The 20,485-nt window shown below is 38.9% G+C and overlaps 1 protein-coding gene across 3 annotated transcripts in view; it reads left to right on the top strand.

Annotated features, from left to right (window-relative positions):
• Positions 1-20,485, top strand: part of flr (actin-interacting protein 1 flr) — a 42,462-nt gene that overhangs the window by 7,563 nt on the left and 14,414 nt on the right. For all 3 annotated transcript variants that reach the window (XM_068392057.1, XM_068392051.1, XM_068392064.1), the window contains exons 2-6: positions 977-1,098; positions 2,208-2,298; positions 7,445-7,592; positions 11,674-11,857; positions 14,029-14,184. In XM_068392057.1, the coding sequence (XP_068248158.1) occupies positions 977-1,098; positions 2,208-2,298; positions 7,445-7,592; positions 11,674-11,857; positions 14,029-14,184 (701 nt within the window). The remainder of the gene's footprint in view (positions 1-976; positions 1,099-2,207; positions 2,299-7,444; positions 7,593-11,673; positions 11,858-14,028; positions 14,185-20,485) is intronic.

The raw sequence follows: 20,485 nt of genomic DNA, 5'->3' as shown, positions 1-20,485 counted from the left end.
GTGATCATGTTCTTTGCCAGTGAGATACTGCAATGTGTATGCAGTTCTACAGTTCTTGAACTATTTCTTTGAATAAATCTGTGCAATTTGGCATTCAAAACATTTTCCCGGTAGCAGTAGCTTGTGCCAAGAGAATCTGTGTATTGCAGCCTCTTCCTTTAGGCATGGGGTTTTCATAGGAAGAGGTACCTGCTTCTTGGGTTCAGGGCTAAGTAAGACTGTCTCATGAAGGGCCTTCAGGCAGAAATTAGGGTTCCATTCAGGAGTCTTGATTTGTGTAGCGAGTTACCTGCCAGGCCTCCTGTTTAATCAATGGTCACCGTCGCTCACAAGAGTGTAAACTTTTACAGCTTGAAGTTGGTAAAGACCAAGGCTTACAGTGTCAGAGGGGTAGTAATTTATTAGAGCATCACTGCTGTCCTACCTATTTTGTGAGGTAGGCAGCAATGAATTTAAGATTCACTGAAATAAAATATAATTTTTATGTTGGAATTATTTCAACACTTGCCTAAGTTCATTAAGTGCCCCTCCCTACTCATAGTGCTTGCATGGCACCGACTTGTTTAGGCAGCACCCAAGCATTGTTGGGATACACGAGGCAGCTAAAAGTATGAGATGCTACAGTCTAATAATATTGGTCACTGAGACTCTTTGTGGTGTGACGTAGGTAGATATAAATATATCTGCATTACCATATATTTTTGTATAAAGAGTACAGTATTCAATTGCATATTAAGTACTGTGTGAGTGATTTGATTCAGGTTGGATACTTAATATATGTATCTTTTATCAGTGACAATGCAATTAAAATACTTCGTTTAGATAAGTGAAATTTGAATTAGTGAATTACTGTAAAGTGGCTATATATTTTTGTGTAATGTTTTGAATATCATATTTTCTTCCTTTACAAGTTTTTTGTTTTAAGTAATCTTTCTCTTTCATTCTCTAATGTTTTACATAATTTTTTCCTTTACAGTCTCCATTTGGGCGTGCTTGCCCCGCACTCAGCGAGGTCAGCCCATAGTCTTGAATGTAGATCCAAAGGGGAAAAAGTTACTTTATGCCAACAACAACTCCGTCATCATTCGAGATATTGCAGTAAGGACCTTATATGTTTTTTAGTGTAAAGTTCATCACTATAACTCGTGTCTTTTAAAAAGGATTTGCTCTAATTACCTTTGATAATGCTTTATTGTGTATAGACACAGAGAAGTATCTGCTTAATTACTGTTTGTAGTGTCCAGTTAGTGTAGATATTCTTTTGACAATTTATTGGTGCCCCAAAATAATTTTTGTATATTTGTCTGCTCAATTTAGTTTTCCGTGTGTTATCATTCTTTGCATGTTAGGATTATGTAGTAAATTGATAGAAGAAAGCTTATTTTCCATTGTTTTTTAATACTGATGAAAATTCCATATTGTCCTAAACAAGTATAATATTTTTTACAGAGATTATGATAATAGGTACTATTATAGGAAGAAAAGGTAACTATGTAGTATGTAGAGATATTTGAGCTTTTGGAATCCATTTGGAAGATTGACTAGTGCCTCATGGATGGGGGAAACATTGATTTTTTTTTTTTTTTTTTTAATGATGGTCCTATCTCTCAATTTCTTCGACCTGTATGCATATGTATATATGTATATGTATATAAATTGTCGAGATCTGGCCATTTTTATTACAGTATAACCTCCAGATTTTTTATTTTGCAGCTTTGTTAGAACCCTGTTTTCCAACCCAAAAGGATTGCCTGTATCTTGAGGGTTTAAGAAGACTTATTTATTAAGTACTTTTATAATGATAGATCTTTGATACATTGTAAAATGTAAGTTAGTCTATAGATGGGTCTCTAATTAATCTCGATACATTTTAAAGCATAACTTGGTCGCCAGATGGGTCTCTAATTATTCTAATTATTTTCCTTCTAAAAAGTGATGAATGTTCCAAAAGTAAGTTGAGTGTCATGTTGTAAATCCATTTTATAATTTGGCTAAAATATTTGTCTCCAAAGGTTTATAAGTCAATATGTAATAGCAGCAGAAGTAGATCTATTGGGTTTCAATACATTTGTGGATTATTTAATGTACAGTATGTGGTAATAGGTTTATGATTTTTTTATGGATGAATTTCAGTAATCTACTGTGTCTTACATTACTTTTGTTCTTTTTGAAATCCTAATTAAGGAAATATTTTTCTTCCCATGTAGAATCCAGCAGTTGCCGATGTGTATACTGAGCATTCAGTACAAGTAAATGTTGCACAGTACTCCCCTTCGGGCTTCTACATTTGTTCTGGTGGTAAGTTTTTTATTTTGATTGTTCTTAAATAATATACATGTATTGCAACTGTTTCATTAACAAATTTTTGTAGCAATGTTAAAATAATTTTAAAGCATATAGTCACTACATTTCTACCACTTTCTCACCAATTAAATAGACTTTACATACTGTATATAAGAACGACATTTAAAATTTTGGTTATTACTAGTACACCATAAGTGAGAAATTAAGTTTATATGCATTACTAGTGTTTATGGTGCTAACATTTTATCATACTATACAACATTTATCAAAGATGATTATTGACAAAATACAGGTCTAAAAATGTTAATCATACCTTAATGCATGCTTATGGGTTTATAGACTGCCATGTAGTTGCTTGAAAATTTAACAGGTGGTCAAACAACACAAAACCTCCCATAGTAAAGGGGAGCTCTGATCTCGCATGACATTCCGTATCATTCCCTGACATTGTTCTTTGAACGGTTGACATGTGAATGTCTTTCTAACTTAGATTTCAAATTCCTTTCTATTCATCTATGGTATATTGTTTTATCTTGATTCAACTTGAATTCAGTACATAGAATTTTAAAATAATTACCTCTGCCACCAAAGTTGGGAGGAGGTTGTTTTTGGCTGTTTGTCTGTTTGTGAACAACCTTGTGGCCTGTTTGTGAAAAACTTCCTGGCCACAATTATACTCATAGAGGAGTGAAAGTTTCAGGGATTGATTTTTATTTTGAGATATGGAAGGGGTTCAATTTTGAAAGTTCTAGGTCAAAGTGGAAGGGGTTCAATTTTGAAAGTTCTAGGTCAAAGTTCAAGGTTAAAGTCTAGCCAAAGGTTGACCAAAATAACCTTAACCTTAACCCCAAGTTTGCACATGGTTGTCACGTAGACTTCAAATACACCTATGGTCTAAAATGACTCGGGGAAAGGCAAGCTGGTTTAGAGAGATAAGCTGCCATGGCGAATTAAAATACTGAGTGAAAGGCAAACCCTGGTTCAGTGAGGATTATGGATGTGCTTATTTGGAGAAACTAGAGGCTTATCATTTTAAGATACTCAGCTAAGAGCTATTGCTCAGTATGTATGTGCTTCAACTTAAAATAAATACAATTTTACCATGAAATAAACCTTTCTTGATTCAAACGAAAAACATAGATGGTGGGCTAATCATAAATCTGCAATCTTTTGTGTAGACTGAACAGTCTCTCTTTCACTCAAATCAAGTGGCTCTGTCACTCGATGTCCAAAGGAAAAGGCAATCCTTTTGTCTGGTGCAGTTAACAGTAAGAAGAGTAATGAGCAACTCGATCTTTCTCATTCCTTTTCTGCACAAGTTATTGCACCAATGACGTCTTTGTGTGCATAAAGAACCGTTGGTTGGCAGCTAATAACTCCCAACACCAGTTAGTCCCAGTAGCAATGGAAGTAAGGGAGGTCCTGTATTGGTGGTTAAGTGATGGCAATCTCATAAAACACACCTAGAATTCCCCCCACAGCTGCTTCTATTCCCGGAGGCATCAAAGGAAGGCTGGGGTGCCTATCTGGGATGATAGATCAATGTGTATATTAATTTACTAGAACTGAAAGCAACTCTTCTAGCTCAGCTTTCGGTTCAACACTACTGTAGTGGCCTACATCATCAAACAAGAATTTAAGTCCTCTCATTACCTCTGTGAGTTAGTGAAACAAGTCCATTTGTGGGCAGCCACAAATGCAGTATATCATTTGAGAAGGTTGAATTTGAACTGGAAGAACATCATAGCCGACAAACTCGGTCTTCTAGAACAGGTGGTTGGCACAAATTGGTCTCTTTATCCTCACGTAGTGAAGAGTCTCATGATATTGTGGGGTTCCCCAGTGATAGACCTGTTTACAGCAAGTCTCCAAATGAAACTCAATCTATTGTTCACCAGTACTGAATCAGGGAGTGGCGGTCGAGGACGCCTTTTAATGTCAGTGATGGCCTCAATGTTTATACTTTTCTGTCGTTCTGCCTTATCAAAAGTAGTCAATAGGTTTTTTATCACACCGAATATAAGGATGATTCTAGTGGCCTCTAAATGACTATAAGCAGAATGGTACGCGGACCTCCCGATGTTGTCCGAGGTACCGAGGGAACTCCCCAGTTGGCCCGACCTGCTGTGCCAACCACACTTGGAAAAAGATCACAACTTGGTGACATCCGTCACTTCATGGATGGAGGTTATTCAGCATCTCTAAATGAGAGGCTTTTTGCAAATAACTATTAAAATGTCTTTACACCTTGCAAGTCCTTGTCATCAGTCTACCAAGCCATGTGGGCCAACTTTTGTGGTTGGTGGCTTGGCAGGTGCACTTCTCCGGTTGGTGTCGCAGCAGGGGCACTTCTTTGGTCGGTGCCTCTTTACAGACTAGAGCAGACTTTTTCGCCTTCTTCCACAGAGAGAATTGCTGTTCAGTCTCAGCGGTGAAAGGCTATCGCTCAACTTGAGTCAAGTCTTTAAGCTGAAAGGCTGGACCTCTTGGCTTCATGGGAACTTTCATTACTGATGAGTTTTGAGGAGCCCTACCTTCTGAAAAAGTTCAGACCACATACTTGGGACATCACCTGTCTTCAGCTTTTGAAAGAACCTCATACGAACCTCTGACTAAAGTTTCCAATAGGGATCTTTCCCTAAAACTTTTTTTATTTTCCCTGGTTAGCAAGATCCTTGGATTGTCATACCAAGGGTACTGAATTCATAGTGAAGATTTGGAACCCCGTCATTCATGACCCTAGGTTTGAGACCTATTCTATTTCTTCACTATGGAATCTGGTAAACAACCTAGGATTTGGAAGAGTTGATTTGCTGTCTGAAGCAAACAAAACCCTTCAAACCACAGCTTCAAAATCTCCTTATCGGTACAGGAAGGTGTAAGAGGAAAGTCCAAAAAAAACAATTTTTCTGGTATTGAAGCACAATAATCAGAGTGTAGAAATATTGATAACCTAGTAACCAAATAGAGCTATCCCAAGCTTGTGCTCGTAAAGACATGGAGTAGTCTTACTCAAGTCTAAAAAAGGAACCAGTCAGTAGAGCAAGTTTGGAGGTAAAAGTCAAGAATTGCCAGATGACCTTCACTGCCCTTTACCTAAGGAAATGTTCCCATAAGTCTTTCAACATGTTCTCCCTAGGATCTGTTATAACTTCTCAACAAGGAGTGTAGTAGTGTAACAGGCATTCTTAGCTCCTCACTGAACAAGAAGCATTGTCTATAATAACGGCTTTGCCATCACTTGTAGGTAGTAGGTTGGCCAGGGTACCAGCCACCCATTGAGATACTACCATTAGAGAGTTATTGCATCTTTTGACTGGCCAGACAGTACTACATTGGATCCTTCTCTTTGGTTGCAGTTCATTTTCACTTTGCCTACACATACACTGAATAGTCTGGCATATTCTTGATACATTCTCCTCTGTCCTTATACACCTGACAACACTGAAATTACTAAACAATTCCTCTTAATCCAAGGGGTTAACTACTGCACTGTAATTGTTCAGTGGCCACTTTCCCCTTTCTAAGGGTAGAAGAGACTCTTTAGCTATGGTAAGCAGCTCTTCTAGGAGAAGGACACTCCAAAATCAAACCATTGTTCTCTAGTCTTAGGTAGCACCATAGCCTCTGTACCATGGTCTTCCACTGTCTTGGGTTAGAGTTCTCTTGCTTGAGGGTAAACTTGGGCACACTATTCTATCTTATTTCTCTTCCTCTTGTTTTGTTAAAATTTATATAGTTTATATAATAGATATTTATTTTAATGTTATTACAATAGATATTTATTTTAATGTTATTACAATAGATATTTATTTTAATGTTATTACTCTTCTTAAAATGTTTTATTTTTCCTTGTTTCCTTACCTCAGTGGGCTATTTTCCTTGTGTGAGCCCCTGGGCTTATGGCATCCTGCTTTTCCAACTAGGGTTGTAGCTTAGCAAGTAATAATGATAATAAGAAGGGTGTGTATGTCTGGCCTTTTTCTCTCTTCTTCCCTTCCCCTTGGGGCTAGTAATCATCATGTTACATTGCTGGTATGGTCACTAATGCAGGTGAGCAACCATACTGAGCACTATCTGATTTTACTGGAAGTAGAAGCTATTTCTCTTATCCTCCAGATGAGGAGGACGATGGATATAATTGTAAACACATCAATCTGTATTAATTTTACATTTTGACGAGATATTCAAATGAGAATTTAGGTTCTGCCATTGACCATCTGCCTAAAAGCAGAATTCTAGTCTGTCACCTAAACACTTTTGGAACAATAGATGTGGATAGAAATCGGCACTCCTGCATCTCTTTAGTTCTGATGTGTACTGACATCCCAGGATTTTACACAAGCCAATATTTTCTTAGGAACTTATTCCTAAAGATAAGTCTCCTCTTTAAAAGAGTAAAGTTTGTATCCGTGCAGGAATAAATCACAAATTTTAAAAATTTGTATTTTTTCTCAACTAAACTAACCTTTTAGCTTCCTCTTCATCCACCCGGGAATTCCTAGGTGAAGGTTAAAGTGTCTACTCTCTGTGAGCTGATGGGGATCGGGGCTTCCCTGCTACCTGCATGTAACTAATGACACCTCATTTTAAAATATTAACAGCTGAGATTCCAGCTTTGCTGAAATTATACTTCTGTTAAATGACTCAGGTTTTTATAGTAAGGAAAAATTGATTTTTTAAGATTTGTAACTTTTTTTACCAGAATCACCATTTGCCTAGATTCGTAGAAATTTTTGGCTTGCAGATACATTATAATCAAATATAGTAATTAATGAGTAACTTGCAGATACATTATAATCAAATACAGTAATTAATGAGTAACATGAAACTTGTTTTAGCTGGAAATTCATGAGTGTCGTCCTACCTGTAATATGAAATGAAGATAGATGAAAATAGGAGATAATTATGTAATTATGGATATTTAAATTTGATTGAAGTAGTGATTTTTTATAATATGCGTTTCAGACTTCTATATAAGCATTTTTCATGTTAAAAAGTCTTTATTGTATGACATTTAGCTCTTCGAGGTTTCTAAGGAAATTATTTACAGTATATTACTCTTCAGAATGTTGATATATATTTTTATAACTCCTTTTCTTGTACTGTAAGTTGACATTGATAAATTTCTGCTGTTCAGATCAACATGGCAAAGTCCGAATTTGGGATACAGTTAATCCAGAGCATCTCCTGAAAGCAGAATATCAGCCACTTGGTGGAGGTATTCGGGATCTGTGTTGGTCCCATGATTCCCAGAGAATTTGTGTTGCTGGTGAAGGCAGAGGCAAGTGAGTAATTTCAGATTCTTTTAAAAAATTTACATTCTTCAACTGTCATTATAATATGATAGGAATACCTGGTAAAGATTAACTATTATACATAATATACTTTGTATTCAGGAGTTTTTGATAAATTGTACACATTGTACTAATTGTATGTGGTGTATCTCGAGTAGATAGGGTTAGGAATGAAGTAGTGAGGGTGAGAACGGGTGTAAGAAATGAGTTAGCAGCTAGGAGTGGATATGAATGTGTTGAGGTGGTTTGGCTATGTTAAGAGAATGAAAAATGGCTGTCTGCTAAAGGGGACGAATGCAAGAGTTGATGGGAGAAGTACAAGAGGAAGGCCAAGGTTTGGGTGGATGGATGGAGTGAAGAAAGCTATGAGTGATAGAAGGATAGATGTGAGAAGCAAGAGAGCGTGCTAGAAATAGGAATGAATGGTGAGCGATTGTGACGCATTTCCGGTAGGCCCTGATGCTTCCTCCGGTTGCCTTGGATGACCGCGGAGGTAGCAGCACTAGGGGATTGAGCGTATTGAAGCTTCCTTTTTGGTGGATAACCGGGGAGGGTGGGCTGTGGCACTCTAGCATTACCAGCCGAACTAGGTTAAGCCCCTTGTCAGGCTGGGAGGAACGTAGAGGGGAAAGGTCCCCTTTTTTTTTATTTGTTTGATGTCTGCTACCCCCTAAAATTGGGGAAGTGCCTTGGTATATGTATGCATTATGTAACAATTAGTGGGTAACTGTGTACTGTTGTAGATGTTCTGATATAAGAACTTTCCGACAACTTATGGAGGAATGTGTTAGGTTTATGTCTAAATGAGTTTGTGAATAGGTCTCTAAATATATAAGGAAAGTAACTTTCATTTAGAGGAGTAACCAGAGATTAGGCTTTTAAATTTAGAAAGTGATATGGGATGGTACTGCGCAAGATATTTCTGGTCTGAAGTTCGTAGTGCTGTGCGTAAATCCCTATTTTCGCCTTTTATGGTAGTTAACTTGTTCATACATCGAGAAAGCTAATCCACCTTTGGATAGCAATCCTTGCCTAACCTACCCTGATCCAAACCCATGGAAAACTCCTGATGTTTTGCCATTAGATACTTATAGTTGGTAGCCTTCCTACAATCCTCATTCTCATTTGCTTCAGATCCTTCTACAGGTACTCCTTGATTAATAATGTACATGGTTAATGACAATTCAAAGTTACGACAGCCTTTATAACATAAAAAAGAGCACTCAAATTTTTATGCTGACTATGATTTCTATATTCTGCATCACATGTAATCTTAACGTATCATTAATAAGATAATGTACTGTAAAACAAGTTTGAGTTTTGTTATTATTGTTCTTTTCAAAGAAAAGTATTAGGTATATAGTACTACATTTCAATAAACTCCTTACTATACAGCATCACTAGAACTAGAGAGGTTCCCATAATGTAAGTTCTTTTATATCTGATCACCTCCTTATATAACCATGAGTTTTAATAAATTCAAATCTTTATATGCAAAATAAGCATCAATATTACCAATATGAATGTACTGAAACTTAGTGACAGTCTTTATGATCAGAGAGAGAGAGAGAGAGAGAGAAAGAGGGTTTCTTTCTTCATCCCTTTATAGCCTTTTTTAATATTTTGGGGAGACATTTTAAGGGTGTACCCTTGCCAGTACTACTTCAGCGAGAAGTAATCATTTGCATAGCCTTGACCACATTTTTGAAGGTGTTTCGCGTGTAAAGTGCCACGAATGCATGAATAACACTCTGATCCAGGGGCTGAATCAGTGATGTAGTGTTCGGTGTTAGAATTCTACTTGCACACCCTTATCATACAGGTTGATTGCGAGGCTTCCATCTTTGTCCCTTAGAAGAAGCACTTTAAAATTATTGCCTTTTTTGGTGAGGTAAAGCTTGACTTTGGAGATGAAACGCTGGTGATACCAATCTGATGTTAGTGCTTTCATTATCCGTGCCTTTTGATGGTGCATCCAATGCACTGATAGCAGGACTTTTTTCTTTTTTATTTATTTATTTATTTATTTTCATTTTTGGCATTCTTTTTAGGCCCTGAATCTGGGAGCTCTGACCTTCTCTATAATGAAAGTCCTCGATGGCATATTTTTCCAAAAGAGGAGAGTTTCATCCATATTAAAACCTTGCTTTTATGAATAACCCCCTTTCTCAATGATGGTCTGCAATGTCTCCTTCAAATACTTTTCAGCGGCCAGTTTGTCAGCTGAGGCAGCTTCTCCATGCAGGGACCCACTCTTAGTGGTGAACCTCTCTTGAAATTTATCAAACCAATATAACCAACCTGACCTTTTTTGAAATTTAACAAACCAGCCCTTGCTGGCATCAAATTTTATTTGTTTGGTGGGAGATGCTGTAGATGATCCTGGTTGTGGGTTGTCGTCACTGGTATTGGTAAACTTGCCGTAGAGCTGCCTGGCCCTCTTACGTATAGTGTTGGCATTCAGTGCATTGATTTTCTTCATGCAATCACTGATCTAAAGGGCCAATGCAGACTCCATTCCCATGATGGCCTGGTAAACTTGCCTTAGAGCTTCCTGGCCCTCTTACATATAGTGTTGGCATTCAGTGCATTGTTTTTCGTCTTGCAATCACTGATCTAAAGGGCCAATGCAGTCTCCATTCCTATGATGGCCTTATTGCATTAAGTTTTACCATCCTTTTTGCCGTCTTGTTAAGAGTGACGTTTGCTGTTGGCCTTGTATTTTTTTCGTCCTTCTTGCTGTAGCGAACTGTAGATTTATCGATGTCGTTATGATGGCATACATCCGCATTTGTTCTTCATTCCTTAATCATGTTTAGAAGGTTAATCTTCTCCACTATAGTAAGTATCTTCCACCGGCACTTGGTTCCACTTCCAGAAGTCTTATTAGGGGTTGAAAGCAATTGACAACTTAAGGCAAAAATCAAAACAAATCCACCACACAACACATAAAGATGCTGAGCGATGTTGCGCATGTGTGTGTAGAAGCAAATTGGAAAGCATGGGATACCCTCTGAAATCATTTTATTTGTCTATTTCTTCAGTGTCATAAGGTAATAGGGTGAATAGGAAGATGTGAAAGATCATCTTGAGAGATTCCTTTCTGTGTCTTCCAGTTTTGACATGCAATGACACTTAACTTGTATACTTTATAGGATAAGTTAGGGCTGAAAGGGTCATGCAATTTAATAACACCCCCTTGGAATGGTTAACTGATCTCTATAGTTTTCGAAGGGTTTGAAAGGACTTTATTGGCTGGAAGAAATAAGTAGACATTTCGATGGTTGAAGGTGTCTGGTTTGAGTTCCAGTTTCATCAGAATAGATGGTGACTCAGAATGTCAGCCGAGGAAGCCCAAACCCCCACTGTGGTGCCCAGCAATAGTGACCTCCCCAGTAAACAGTTAAACTCGCAGTTCCGGGCTGGGATAGATCTGCTGCCATATGAATGCGAGGCGAACACATTACCACTGTACTAGCAGGCTGCACTGCTTTTTTTGTCATCGATCACAGTTGATAGGCTAGCTGGAGTGAGGGAAGTTGGCCAAAACCTATTTCAGGATAAAGGGACAACCTCTGGCGTTAGCTAAAATGTATTCTGATGGTATTTTGCTTCGTTATTTGCAGTGCTGTATTGTCATTTTACTGTTCTTATGTTAAATTTTGCGATTGCTCCTATTTCCCTAAAAAGGGAATAAAGCTATTTGTAGAACAAGGTTATTTATCTATGTTGCAAGATAGATTTGAAATATATACTGATGGTATGACGTATGTCTAAGTAAAATAATAATCTGTATCAAGAAGGAATTCATTATGCAAACTGTATTGATTCTTTCATTTACCTTTTATAACCTCTTTGTACTTTTATGATAATTTTTAATTGCTATTAGGAGTTTAGTAGACACTTGTTAGAATTTAACTGAGGTACTGCACTTGCCTCTAAAGATAAAAACAAGGTTGATTGTACTATCAGTTGTTTAATGGTGAACTATTAACTGTAACTTCATATATATTTTGGTGAAATAAATTGTAGTACTGTTTGGTCAACAGTTATTGTTTTCTGTTTGTTTCAGATACGCGCACGTCTTTATGATGGACACGGGAGCCTCAGTCAAAGGAGATTTGTCTGGACATCAAAAGGCCATAAATTCTGTCTCTTGGAAGCCTACAAGACCTTTCAGAATTGTCACAGGATCAGAAGATAACAAATGTGCCTTTTTTGAAGGACCTCCTTTCACATTCAAATGTACAAAAACTGTGAGTTTGTAAGGTTTTTTGATTGAATATTTCTAGAGAAATATTTTTTGTTGTAATAGTTTATAAGATTTAGGTCATCCACAATTGAATATTTCTAGAGGAATATTTTTTGTTGTAATAGTTTATAAGATTTAGGTCATCCACAATCTCTCCACAGGCATGATAGGTTTCTCTATGCATATTATTATAGAATGTATTGTAGTTAAAACAGATTTTGCATCAGAATGCAGAACTTGGATCCTTTTATAGAGCCATCAAAAAGTTAAACAGTACCCTGATTAGTAGATTTCATCATGAGAATTTACAGAATCAATTTAGAAATAGGAATATTTTTTTTTTTTTAGGTAGTTAATGTGACCATGGCATCATATTTCTAAATGACAGAGTGACTTGTTATTAGAAATGAAAATTGATGTGTCAAGGTTGAAGTTGGGCAGTTAGGTAAGAAGAGACCTATGAGAATAAAGGGAAGAGAAATGTGCAACAATCGATCTACCAAGGGCCTGCAGAGAAGATTGAAAATATGTTTATTGTTGATTTAAAGTATCACTGCATTCTGAATGCATATAACTGTAAGTCATACATTATGCCCTTAGATAAAAATGGGGCTTGATGAAATATTTTTTTTTTATTCTGTTGCGTATAATCTTTCATTAGTATTGTGTTGGTGCTGGGGGCAAGAACAGTGTGTGTATCAAGAAAAATTACTATTCGGATAGCTCTGATCATATAAAAAGTAAGGGCTCACAAATATCTGCAGGTCCTGAATTGTTTAGTTTTAACTAGGGACTTGTGTTTAGGTGATTGTTTCTCCTTTTGTTTACAACTCCACAAGGATTCCTTTGAAGTGACGTGGTAAGTATTGGAAAACTCCTTTTATCAAGTCATTTTAAATGTTCATTTGTTTTAGTAAAGTGAGAAAATACAAAGTGACATTATATCCGCAGGTACTCCCCCTTAACAACGGGGTTAGGGTCTTATAACCCCGTCGATAAGCGAAACCGTCGTTAAATGATCTTCCCTCATAGTCAACATCTTGAGCATACAATTTCCTAGTAACATAATGTCAACAGAATTGCCAGTAGACTAGGCCTGGAAAAGAAGATTATTTAAAAGATATATGCTTTTGTGCTAACATATTTACTTGAAAAAGGGCTACCGGTAATTAAAATCCATGGTATTTTCTTCCATCGCCTGACTGCTAGGTTTGGCAGACAATGTATGAGAACCAAAGATAAAAAAGTAGAGCTGTACAAAACAGTATTGCTATCATCCTATTTTAGCTTATTTTTCATTTGTGTTAATTTCTTTTTATTTTCATAAAATCATTGCGTCCTTTTCATCCATTTGTATGGTTTATGCATTTTCAGTTGTTCGCACACTACCGCTAACAAGAATATGCATGCTAAAGAACTTACCAATGGTGACTACATAGCAGTGCTATCAATACAGTCATATCAATTTTTGTTACTACAGTTATTAATGTATGTGTGTATGTAGCCTAGTCTGAATGATTCTCTCTCTCTCTCTCTCTCTCTCTCTCTCTCTCTCTCTCTCTCTCTCTCTCTCTCTCTCTCTCTCTCTCTCTCACGAGAGCTGAACATTATATTAGGTTCAGGATAAGGAATTAGAATAGGGACAAAACGGAATAAGGAGGTGTATATGGAATATAGACTAAAATGAAGAATGAAAATGCATAGATGCCAGAAATAAAAGGGAAATGGAAAAGAGAGAAGATTAGGAGAAACCTTTTTGTCTTGTACATATAAAGGAAAATTCTGTGAATTGAAAAATGAAAATGGGTGTTTTTACAAGGATTTATTAATGGAATATATGTTTTGCGGAACAATCACCTGTAATTAACAGGAGTGATAGTATGATCATATATTTTTTACAAAGGTAGATCACTCGAGAATTAAGTTGGGGATTTCAGGTTTCCCTGCTTGTCTGTTAAGGTAATTAGGAGAGTGATTACTGTACTGTATATAGATTACTTGTGATATTCTATCTTTGCTATTATGTAGTTGTCATCCCTGTTAATTAGGGTAGGGTTGAACAGTTAGTGTTTTTGCAGGTGCTCAGAATGGAGGTATAGGAAGCATATAATTTTTGTTTAAAAAATTTCCGGAATATTGTTGAATAATTGACCTTCCTTTTTTCTACTCTTATAGGATCATACTAAATTCCTGCAGACAGTAAGATATTCTCCAGATGGAGAGCACTTTGCCACAGGAGGTTTTGATGGTAAGATCTTCATATATGACGGTAAAGAAGGAGAACTTAAGAAAGAACTAGGAAGTCCAGCTCACAAGGGTGGAATTTATGCCGTAAGTATATTTTGTTTGTGATAGGTTGATTAGCTTCTTTATATTTTTCAAAGGATAGAGAGGCTGGGGTTATTTTAATGTAATAGTTCAAGTATGAGTAGCATAGGAATTTATTTAAAAAGATCCATGCACTCATAAAGTTCTTGGATAATTATTTAAATGAAGATTTCATAAAGCTATTAGATTTTTGCAATGTTAATGGTTTTGATATGGCTAAATCTGCCTTCCAGTGGCTCAAGATATGACAGTAGAGTCATGAGAGGAATCATTTTATACTTTTGAACAAGAACTTTTAAAAAGCAAAGCTTGGCTTCAGTTAATGTTATTGCCATAACTCGCATTTTACTGTCATTTAAATCTTTAAATATTGTAAAGTAATTTACTGACCTATTTGCAATACTTTGAAAATAATTATATCAGGATGTAAATTTGATTCATAAATCCTTAATTATAGCCACAAGATACTTTGTAGCCATTTCTTAGAATTTAGTCTTGTAAATGTAAGTGAATCAAGTGCATTGGTTGAAGAAATGATGTTTTAAATATTTAACTTAGCCGGTGAATATATAATAGCTGCAACTCTGCGGCTCGACAGAAAACACACTAAAAAAAACTCGCGAGCGATCGCTATGAAGGTTGCGGGTGTGCCCACCAGCGCCAACTGTCGGCCAGATACCACTCTTGTATGTAAACAAAACCTTCAATTCTTCTCTGTCGACGTTGACGACAAGACGTATCAATACTCGCTGTAGAACCTGGAGTTTTCTCTACATATTTGGTGAAGTACTTCATTTTGGTTTGAGCTTTCGCAGTGCAGGTGTTTTATCTTCATCTTAAATCTTGAACTCGTTTTTGGATAGATTTAATTTTTGATGACAAAGAGAGTATGGACTTTCTTTGACTTTTAAATGGCCGACCCTTCCCTTAGACGGAAGTGTGTTTAGGCTTTTAGCAATTATCTTATCACGTTATAAATTAATTATAGATTTTCCTCTATATATTTTATATCTCACCGCCTTTATTAGGCCTCTTCGATTAACTTTCCATTTATAATAAACATCAAAATAAATTTTAATGATTTGTTTATATGCGACCTTTCCTGAGAGTAGGCGGTCCTAACTTGGAAACCGAAGTTAAACAACGTTGAGCCCTTTCAATCGTAAATAGCTTTTAAAGAGCTAATGATTTAAAACTTTTTAAATGAATATTTTTTAATAGATATTTTATGAAAGATTTTCTTTGAATAGTCTTCGTACTGTTTCAAAGATGAACTAACGTTTAGTTTATTTATGCTACGCAGTTTGCGCTCTATCGTTACGATAGAGAGAGAGAGTATCACGGTTTCACTTTGCAGAAAGAGTAAATCGATTCTGACGTTTTGTTCATTCTTCTTTCAAAGCTTAAATGTTTTAAATTCTATTTTAAAGGAACTTTTTAATTGAAAAACCTTTCAGTTTTTTCCTTTGGTCAAATAACATGTTTTTTTTTGACGAAACGTAAGTGGGCTCTTCTCTTAGGTGCGAAATCAAGAGAGAGAGAGAGAGATAGAGACGGAGGGAGAGAGAGGAGAGAAAACGTTCCGTTCAAGCGGGTAACGTTGTTCTCGAGTTACTCTCGTCCCTAGTCTCTGTACGGGGAGAAAGGATAAAACGTTTTTAGTTTTTTATTCTCGTCCCCAGGCAATGTACGGTGAGAGATTGAAAACGTAGTTTTGAATGAACTAGTGTTTAGTCTCTTCCCCAGCCACTGTATTTTTTATCTTAAAATATGTTTACTGTTTTTTGCTGGTATTAATGAGCTTGCATTATACGACTGATTTCGCAATTACTACCTTTTGATGAGGGTAGAATTGCGTGCTTCAGGTAGAAATCAGTTTTATTCATACCTGATGTGAATTGTTAAAAGATTCGATTTCAGTGAAATAAGTGCAAAACAGAAAATCGTAGTGATAAAGTGATATTGCGCAAAGTGTTATCAGTGTTGCGACCGAGGGTTCGTCTGTTCGTGCCTGTCGTTCGCCTAGTCCGGGACCTCTTGCAAGCTCCCAAGCCCAGGGGAGAAGTAATGTCGTACGACTTATGGGTTCGAGAGGCCTTGATCAGCGAACAGACGTTCCCTCTATGGTATCGGGTGTATCTTACCAAGATCACCCCTACCATAAGGCGAGAGAGACGATTTTCTCCTCGTCATCCGAAGGCTTTTCGCATAAGAAACCGTGAAATAAGGTTTCGAGGCCCTTAAGCGAAAGTCAGTCCTTTCAGGACAGGTCCAGCGTCCTGGTTGTAGCCATTAGGACAGCTCTGACCCTATGCAGTCATCGGAAGACTGCTCGCCGCCTAACAAAAGACGTTACCCTCGTCTCTTACCGCAACCATTCCCGTTGATCCTAAATGGGTTGTACGGCAAGACATGCAGAATAAGCTTGCCTCCCTTATGGAAGACTATTCTGCCGATAAGTCCGTTGAGCCTAGCCGTTTATCTCATCGAGATCCTGGCTTTCAGCCACCCTAACGTTCCTTTGTGCGTCCTGTTGACGTTGGCGTAGCTAAGTCACGTCAGTCAGGTTGTTTAGAACCACACTCGATGCGGTCTCGTGTGGATTTTCAGCCACATTTGGACGTTAGGCCACTTGCTGATGCTCCTGTTGACGTTCAGGACGTTCGCTAACAATCGGAGTTGACTTGTTTTGACGCTGAGCGTCAACATCCGCATTCTAGAGTTGTTTTGACTGCTCAGTCTAGGCGGTCAAAGCAGTCTCGAGTGGACGCTGTGCGTCCTCATGCACCTGTTGTTGTTGACAGTTCACAGACTGTCAAGCAGTTACATGACGTTGCGTCCTGGTCTCTCGCACCTGTTGTTGTTGACAGTTCACAGACTGTCAAGCAGTTACATGACGTTGCGTCCTGGTCTGCTACTAATGCACCAGTGCGTGTGGACTCTGCTTGTAAAGCATTGCCACCACGGTAGGTCTCTCCCTTGCTTGAGACTCAGCTATTATCGGACAAGGTTCCTTCAGATGAGGAAGTTGCTGTTCCCCCTCCTACTGATATTCCCTTGAGGACTCTGTCAGACGGAGAGGAGCCTAAAGCTGCTTAGCCCTCTATGGACTTTATATAAATCATGCTGATTTTTAAGGATCTTTGTCCGGATCTTTTTGTAACTGCTGCTCCTCGTTCGCCTAAACGTCAGAGCTTACACTAGGCCTAGCTACTTCGAAGCCGTTGTTTTATAAGCTAGTGCTCTCTCGCTCTCCTAGAGAGCTTTACGTTTGCTAGGCGACTGGTTTATCACCAGGAGGAGTTTGGGGGATACAGCCTTTGCTTTCCCTTCTTTTAAACTGGCTTATAGAGCGAGAGTCTGATATGACACGAGAGAAGTTCTCGGCTTGGGAGTTCCTGCCTCTGCCCAGATAGACTTCTCAAACCTCATAGACTCTCCCTGGCGCCTGGCCATGAGACGCTCCAAGATTTTACAGGTTAACTTCACAGCTGCTTTCGAGCCTTTGAAGTTTTGCTGTACAATTATGTCATGCATAAACAAGGCTTTCAGGGATGGCTCCTATGATCTGACAGCCACGTTCTCTGCAGGAACAAGTCCCTCAGGGATGGCTCCATGATTTGGCAGCCATGTTCACTGCAGGAGTACGTAAGAGGCAAGTGCGCTCAATGTGTTCATTGTCAAGACAAACTTCACGATGAAGTCTACCAGGCTGTCTTGACAGCATTTATGGAAGGCGACTGGATGGTCTCTCTCGACATTCAGGAGGCATACTTCCACATTCCTATACACCCGGATTCCCAACCGTTTCTGAGGTTTGTTTACAGGAATGTGGGGTACCAGTTTCGAGCCCTGTGCTTTGGCCTCAGTCCTGCGCCTCTCGTGTTTACGAGGCTCATGAGGAATGTGGCAAAATCCCTCCATCTATCGGGGATCCGAGCCTCCATGTACTTGGACGACTGGCTTCTCAGAGCATCATCCAGCCTTCGCTGTCTGCAGGATCTACATTGGACGTTGAGTCTGGCCAGGGAGTTGGGACTTGTGGTCAACCTAAAAGTCCCAACTGATCCCATCCCAGATTATTCTATTTTTGGGGATGGAGATTCGCAGTCAAGCCCTGCTCGAAGTCCAACTAATGCTGAAAAGAAAACGTTTATTCAGTCAGGAGTTGGAACAGTCTCGTAGGGACTCTCTCATCCCTGGAGCAGTTTGTCTCACTAGGGAGACTACCCCTTCTGCCTCTCCGGTTCCATCTAGCCTCTCACTGGAACTAGAACAAGACATTAGAGACGGTATCATTCCCAGTCTCCGAACCAATAAAGGCATGCCTGAAATGGTGGGACAGCAATATCAGTCTGAGAGAGGGACTATCCCTAGCAGTCAAGAACCCAAACCACGTGTTGTCCTCAGACACGTCGGGTTTGGGTTGGGGTGCGACCCTGGACGGTCGGGAATGCTCGGGTCTGTGGACCTCAAGTCAGAAGAGCATGCACATCAACGGCAAGGAGCTATTAGCAGTCCACTTGGCCTTGATGATATTAGAAAGCGTCTTCGAAACTAAGTGGTAGAGGTCAACTCAGACAACACCACAACTTTGGCGTACATCTCCAAGCAAGGAGGCACACACTCCTTCACGCTGCTCGAGATCGCAAGGGACCTTCTCTTATGGTCTAGAATTCGAGGCATCTCCCTGTTGACGAGATTCATCCAGGGGGACTTGAACGTCTTGGCAGACTGTCTCAGTCGGAGGGGTCAGGTGATACCCACGGAATGGACCCTCCACAAGGACGTGGGCAAGAGTCTTTGGGCTTCTTGGGGTCAACCAACCATAGACCTCTTTGCCTCCTCGTTGACCAAAAGGTTACCAATCTTTTGCTCTCCAGTCCTAGATACAGAAGCAATCTACATAGACGCGTTTCTACTGGATTGGTCTTTTATGGACTTATATTCATTCCCACCATTCAAGATAGTCAACAAGGTACTGCAGAAGTTCGCCTCTCACGGAGGGACAAGGTTGACGTTGGTTGCTACCCTCTGGCCCGCGAGAGAGTGGTTCACCGAGGTACTTCAATGGCTGGTAGACTTTCCAAGAAGTCTTCCTCTAAGGGTAGATCTGTTACGTCAGCCCCACGTAAAGAATGTCCATCAAAGCCTCCCCGCTCTTCGTCTGACTTCCTTCACACTATCGAAAGACTCTCAAGAGCTAGAGGTTTTTCGAAGGAGGCAGTCAGTGCAATTGCAAGAGCTAGGAGAGCTTCTACTATTAGAGTATACCAGTCGAAGTGGGAAGTCTTTCGAGACTGGTGCAAGTCAGCATCTGTGTCCTCGTCCAGTACCTCTGTAGCCCAAATCGCAGATTTTCTTTTACATCTGAGAAAGGTTCGCTCCCTTTCAGCTCCCACGATTAAGGGCTACAGGAGCATGTTGGCTTCGGTCTTTCGACATAGAGGCTTAGATCTTTCCAACAATAAAGATCTCCAAGTTCTCCTTAAGTCTTTCGAGACCTCTAAGGAACGTCGTTTGGCAACTCCTGGATGGAACTTAGACGTGGTCCTAAGGTTCCTCATGTCAGACAGGTTTGAGCCATTACATTCAGCCTCCCTGAAGGATCTCACCCTCAAGACACTTTTCCTAGTGTGCTTGGCTTCGGCTAAAAGGGTCAGTGAACTTCATGCCTTCAGTAAGAACATTGGCTTTTCTACAGAAAAAAGCCACTTGTTCACTTCAACTTGGTTTCCTGGCCAAAAATGAACTGCCTTCTCGTCCTTGGCCTAAATCTTTTGATATTCCTTGCTTATCAGAGATCGTAGGCAACGAACTGGAAAGAGTATTATGTCCTGTTAGAGCTCTTAAGTTCAATTTAGCTCGTACTAAGTCATTACGAGGGAAATCTGAGGCATTATGGTGCTCAGTTAAGAAACCTTCATTGCCTATGTCAAAGAATTCTTTGTCATATTTTATCAGATTTTTTTAATACGAGAAGCTCATTCTCACTTGAATGAGAAAGACCGATGTTTGCTTAAGGTTAAGACGCACGAAGTTAGAGATATAGCAACCTCCGTGGCCTTCAAGCAAAATAAATCTCTGCAAAGTATTATGGACGCGACTTTTTGGAGAAACAAGTCAGTGTTCGCGTCATTTTACTTAAAAGATGTCCAGACTCATTACGAGGACTGCTACACACTGGGTCCATTCGTTGCAGCGAGTGCAGTAGTGGGTGAGGGTTCTACCACTACACTTCCCTAATTCCAATATCCTTTTAATCTGTGTCTTGAAATGTTTTTAATATTGTTTTATGGGTTGT

The sequence above is a fragment of the Palaemon carinicauda genome, chromosome 1 (genome assembly GCF_036898095.1).
Source record: "Palaemon carinicauda isolate YSFRI2023 chromosome 1, ASM3689809v2, whole genome shotgun sequence".
NCBI lineage: Eukaryota > Metazoa > Arthropoda > Malacostraca > Decapoda > Palaemonidae > Palaemon > Palaemon carinicauda.
Note: the sequence above shows the minus strand (reverse complement) of the source record. Positions and strands in the feature narration are given on the sequence as shown.